This window comes from Cyclopterus lumpus, chromosome 6 (assembly GCF_009769545.1).
Source record: "Cyclopterus lumpus isolate fCycLum1 chromosome 6, fCycLum1.pri, whole genome shotgun sequence".
Lineage (NCBI taxonomy): Eukaryota > Metazoa > Chordata > Actinopteri > Perciformes > Cyclopteridae > Cyclopterus > Cyclopterus lumpus.
Genome location: NC_046971.1, coordinates 225001 through 230000, shown reverse-complemented (window position 1 = coordinate 230000; position 5000 = coordinate 225001). Strand labels below are relative to the sequence as shown.

The window sequence follows — 5000 nt, the reverse complement described above, 5'->3', positions numbered from 1 at the left end:
CCAGGTTACCCGGTAAGAGCGGTCGGTGAGGTAGGATGAGAAGAGTGAGAGCAGAGCCTGAGATACCAGGTCCTGGAGGGAGGACAAGAGGATCTGGTGGTTCACTGTGTCAAAGGCAACGGAAAGGTCTAGAAGGATAAGGACAGAGGAGAGAGAGGCTGCTCTAGCAGTGTGAAGCTGCTCAGAGACAGCAATGAGGGCAGTCTCTGTGTAGTGGCCTGCCTTGAATCCAGAATCAAGAACTTGATTGGGAGACAGGGGGATAAAAGAGGAAAACGAGGGGGAAGAAGATGAAGTTACTGGAGGTGTAGTTATAGAAGATGGACAAAGTGGCTTGGTAGAAGGGTGGAGGGAGGGGGACATACACGTTGTCAAAGGTGTAAGATCGGACCAAGCGTTTAGGAGAAAATGGAAAAAACATGTTTTTTTTTACAAAATTCAAAATGGCGGAAAATCTAAATAGGCGCATTTTATGGTCACCAGAGACTTTTTTGTAAAGCAGGTCCAAGTGGACATGTGTTTTTTACCCAGGCAAAGGTGATCATATGTCTTTCAAGCTGACGTGGCGGGGCGGATTTGGCCTTGAGTTTGACACCTCTGGTGTATAAGTTAATATGTAAGGTTAAAAGTTTAGATGGTGTAGACATTGTCAAAGGTGTAGACGTTATTGTTAATATACGTTGTTTAAGATGTAGAAGTTGTCAAAGATGTAGACGTTAATATACGTAGTTAAAGATGGTCGTTGTTAAAGGTGTAGACATTGTTAAAAGTGTAGACATTGTTAACGGTGTAGACATTGGCTAAGGTGTAGACGTTAATATACGTAGTTAAAGATGGTCGTTGTTAAAGGTGTAGACGTTGTTAATATATGTTGTCAAAGCTTTAGAGGGTGTCAAAGGTCTTCAATGTGTAACAAGGCGGTGTACCAGCAATGGCAGCAGACGGCGGGTGGTGCTGGGCGAGGGTGAGGCGGCTGCGGGACAGTATGTACTCTTTCTCCAAGTCCTTGAGTTCCAGAATGTCGACCTGATGTTTGACTGCAGGAGGAAACATGAAAAAGGGTTAGATCATGTCCATTTAATTTCAATTTTTAAGACACATTTAGTCTCCGCTCAGAGACTTAAACATATGATAATTAATGTATTATTGCTACCAAAAACTCTAATGATACTGCAGAGTAATGACTCGTCTGTCCCCAGTGAGGCTGCTGATAAGGTGTGAGACGGTGAGGTCACCTGGATCAGAAGAAAACTCTCCATCAGAGTTCCTCTTTGGAGACGCTCCTGGACGCTCATACTGCAACACAAACAGCTTCTTTTACATCAACCACACATCTCAAGATGACGGTTAGAGATTTTTAGGATCTTTCAGTTCTTCTTCATTACTGAATCATTGCCTTTTTATACATCATTTCAAAAGCAATACATTCAGAACTGGATTAGCTGTTCTTGAGAGCAGCAACAGGAATGTTCACAGCAAAGCCACTGAACATGTATTGCAATATATTACACCAGAACTTTAAGAAGTACAGATAAAAGAACCAAAAGCGTTGGAGCTTCTCAATATTCCCATTTTTTATAATTTACCATCCGTGCCTGTTTGATACGGGTTCGGGACAAATTACCTGTGTGTAAATGTTTATATAGTTATGCACACACACACACACACACACACACACGCACACACACACGCACCACAGCTCCGGAGGTCGGCTGGACGATCCAGGCGTACTCTGGTCTGATGAGGCGGAGACAGTTGAGAGCAGCCAGGTAACAGTTCACTTGCTTCTGAAGGCCGAGATGTGTCCGAACCTCCCGACCGAGACGCATCCCAAACTCAAACATGACCGTCCCCGCTAAACACAGTTAGTCAACAGGTCTAATAATGTTATGTCATTCATTGAATTATTTAATTACTTGATTGAATTAGTGACATTTATAAAATGTAAAAATCTCAGACATTCAGTGCATGAAAACAGTTCTTAATGTTAATAGATTTAATTTAATATAACCAGATGTAGTTTTACCTTTTCTGTAGTTGTGTCTGTTGATGTGGAAGGCGTACAGCAGCTCGTAGTAATTATGAGCCAGCAGGTCCAAACCTCTGGCCCGAGATTCGATAATACCGACCACCTGATAGTAAACAGTTAACTCTTTAGGTTAGTTAAATAGTAAACCGGTAACTCTTTAGGTTAGTTAAATAGTAAACAGGTAACTCTTTAGTTAAATAGTAAAAAGGTAACTCTTTAGTTAAATAGTAAACCGGTAACTCTTTAGGTTAGTTAAATAGTAAACCGGTAACTCTTTAGTTAAATAGTAAAAAGGTAACTCTTTAGTTAAATAGTAAACAGGTAACTCTTTAGGTTAGTTAAATAGTAAACAGGTAACTCTTTAGTTAAATAGTAAAAAGGTAACTCTTTAGTTAAATAGTAAACAGTTAACTCTTTAGTTAAATAGTAAACAGGTAACTCTTTAGGTTAGTTAAATAGTAAACAGGTAACTCTTTAGTTAAATAGTAAACAGGTAACTCTTTAGTTAAATAGTAAACAGGTAACTCTTTAGGTTAGTTAAATAGTAAACAGGTAACTCTTTAGTTAAATAGTAAAAAGGTAACTCTTTAGTTAAATAGTAAACAGTTAACTCTTTAGTTAAATAGTAAACAGGTAACTCTTTAGTTAAATAGTAAACAGTTAACTCTTTAGTTAAATAGTAAACAGGTAACTCTTTAGTTAAATACTAAAAAGGTAACTCTTTAATTAAATAGTAAACAGGTAACTCTTTAGTTAAATAGTAAAAAGGTAACTCTTTAGGTTAGTTAAATAGTAAACCGGTAACTCTTTAGGTTAGTTAAATAGTAAACAGGTAACTCTTTAGTTAAATAGTAAAAAGGTAACTCTTTAGTTAAATAGTAAACAGTTAACTCTTTAGTTAAATAGTAAACAGGTAACTCTTTAGTTAAATACTAAAAAGGTAACTCTTTAATTAAAAAGTAAACAGGTAACTCTTTAGTTAAATAGTAAACAGGTAACTCTTTAGTTAAATACTAAAAAGGTAACTCTTTAGATAAATAGTAAACAGGTAACTCTTTAGTTAAATAGTAAACAGGTAACTCTTTAGGTTAGTTAAATAGTAAACAGGTAACTCTGTAGTTAAATACTAAAAAGGTAACTCTTTAGTTAAATAGTAAACAGGTAACTCTTTAGTTAAATAGTAAACAGGTAACTCTTTAGTTAAATAGTAAACAGGTAACTCTTTAGTTAAATAGTAAAAAGGTAACTCTTTAGGTTAGTTAAATAGTAAACAGGTAACTCTTTAGGTTAGTTAAATAGTAAACAGGTAACTCTGTAGTTAAATACTAAAAAGGTAACTCTTTAGTTAAATAGTAAACAGGTAACTCTTTAGTTGAATAGTAAACAGGTAACTCTTTAGTTAAATAGTAAAAAGGTAACTCTTTAGTTAAATAGTAAACAGGTAACTCTTTAATTAAATAGTAAACAGGTAACTCTTTAGTTAAATAGTAAAAAGGTAACTCTTTAGTTAAATAGTAAACAGGTAACTCTTTAGTTAAATAGTAAAAAGGTAACTCTTTAGTTAAATAGTAAACAGGTAACTCTTTAGTTAAATAGTAAACAGGTAACTCTTTAGTTAAATAGTAAACAGGTAACTCTTTAGTTAAATAGTAAACAGGTAACTCTTTAGTTAAATAGTAAAAAGATAACTCTTTAGTTAAATAGTAAACAGGTAACTCTTTAGTTAAATAGTAAAAAGGTAACTCTTTAGTTAAATAGTAAAAAGGTAACTCTTTAGTTAAATAGTAAACAGGTAACTCTTTAGTTAAATAGTAAACAGGTAACTCTTTAGTTAAATAGTAAAAAGGTAACTCTTTAGTTAAATACTAAAAAGGTAACTCTTTAGTTAAATAGTAAACAGGTAACTCTTTAGTTAAATAGTAAACAGGTAACTCTTTAGTTAAATAGTAAACAGGTAACTCTTTAGTTAAATAGTAAACAGGTAACTCTTTAGTTAAATACTAAAAAGGTAACTCTTTAGTTAAATAGTAAAAAGGTAACTCTTTAGTTAAATAGTAAAAAGGTAACTCTTTAGGTTAGTTAAATAGTAAACAGGTAACTCTTTAGTTAAATAATAAAAAGGTAACTCTTTAGTTAAATAGTAAACAGTTAACTCTTTAGGTTAGTTAAATAGTAAACAGGTAACTCTTTAGGTTAGTTAAATAGTAAACAGGTAACTCTTTAGTTAAATAGTAAAAAGGTAACTCTTTAGGTTAGTTAAATAGTAAACAGGTAACTCTTTAGGTTAGTTAAATAGTAAACAGGTAACTCTTTAGTTAAATAGTAAAAAGGTAACTCTTTAGTTGAATAGTAAACAGGTAACTCTTTAGTTGAATAGTAAACAGGTAACTCTTTAATTAAGTAGTAAACAGGTAACTCTTTAGTTAAATAGTAAAAAGGTAACTCTTTAGTTAAATAGTAAACAGGTAACTCTTTAGTTAAATAGTAAACAGGTAACTATTTAGTTAAATAGTAAAAAGGTAACTCTTTAGTTGAATAGTAAAAAGGTAACTCTTTAGTTAAATAGTAAAAAGGTAACTCTTTAGTTAAATAGTAAACAGGTAACTCTTTAGTTAAATAGTAAAAAGGTAACTCTGTAGGTTAGTTAAATACTAAAAAGGTAACTCTTTAGGTTAGTTAAATAGTAAACAGGTAACTCTTTAGTTAAATAGTAAAAAGGTAACTCTTTAGTTAAATAGTAAAAAGGTAACTCTTTAGTTAAATAGTAAACAGGTAACTCTTTAGTTAAATAGTAAACAGGTAACTCTTTAGTTAAATAGTAAACAGGTAACTCTTTAGTTAAATAGTAAACAGGTAACTCTTTAGTTAAATAGTAAACAGGTAACTCTTTAGTTAAATAGTAAACAGGTAACTCTTTAGTTAAATAGTAAAAAGATAACTCTTTAGTTAAATAGTAAACAGGTAACTCTTT

At 32.6% G+C, this 5000-nt stretch overlaps 1 protein-coding gene across 1 annotated transcript in view; it reads right to left on the bottom strand.

Moving 5' to 3' along the window:
* Positions 1-5000, bottom strand: part of nup160 (nucleoporin 160) — a 61832-nt gene that overhangs the window by 9073 nt on the left and 47759 nt on the right. Inside the window, exons 25-28 of the mRNA XM_034534947.1 lie at positions 2027-2132; positions 1695-1855; positions 1236-1296; positions 927-1037 (exon numbers count right to left, since the gene is read on the bottom strand). Of these exons, the coding sequence (XP_034390838.1) occupies positions 927-1037; positions 1236-1296; positions 1695-1855; positions 2027-2132 (439 nt within the window). The remainder of the gene's footprint in view (positions 1-926; positions 1038-1235; positions 1297-1694; positions 1856-2026; positions 2133-5000) is intronic.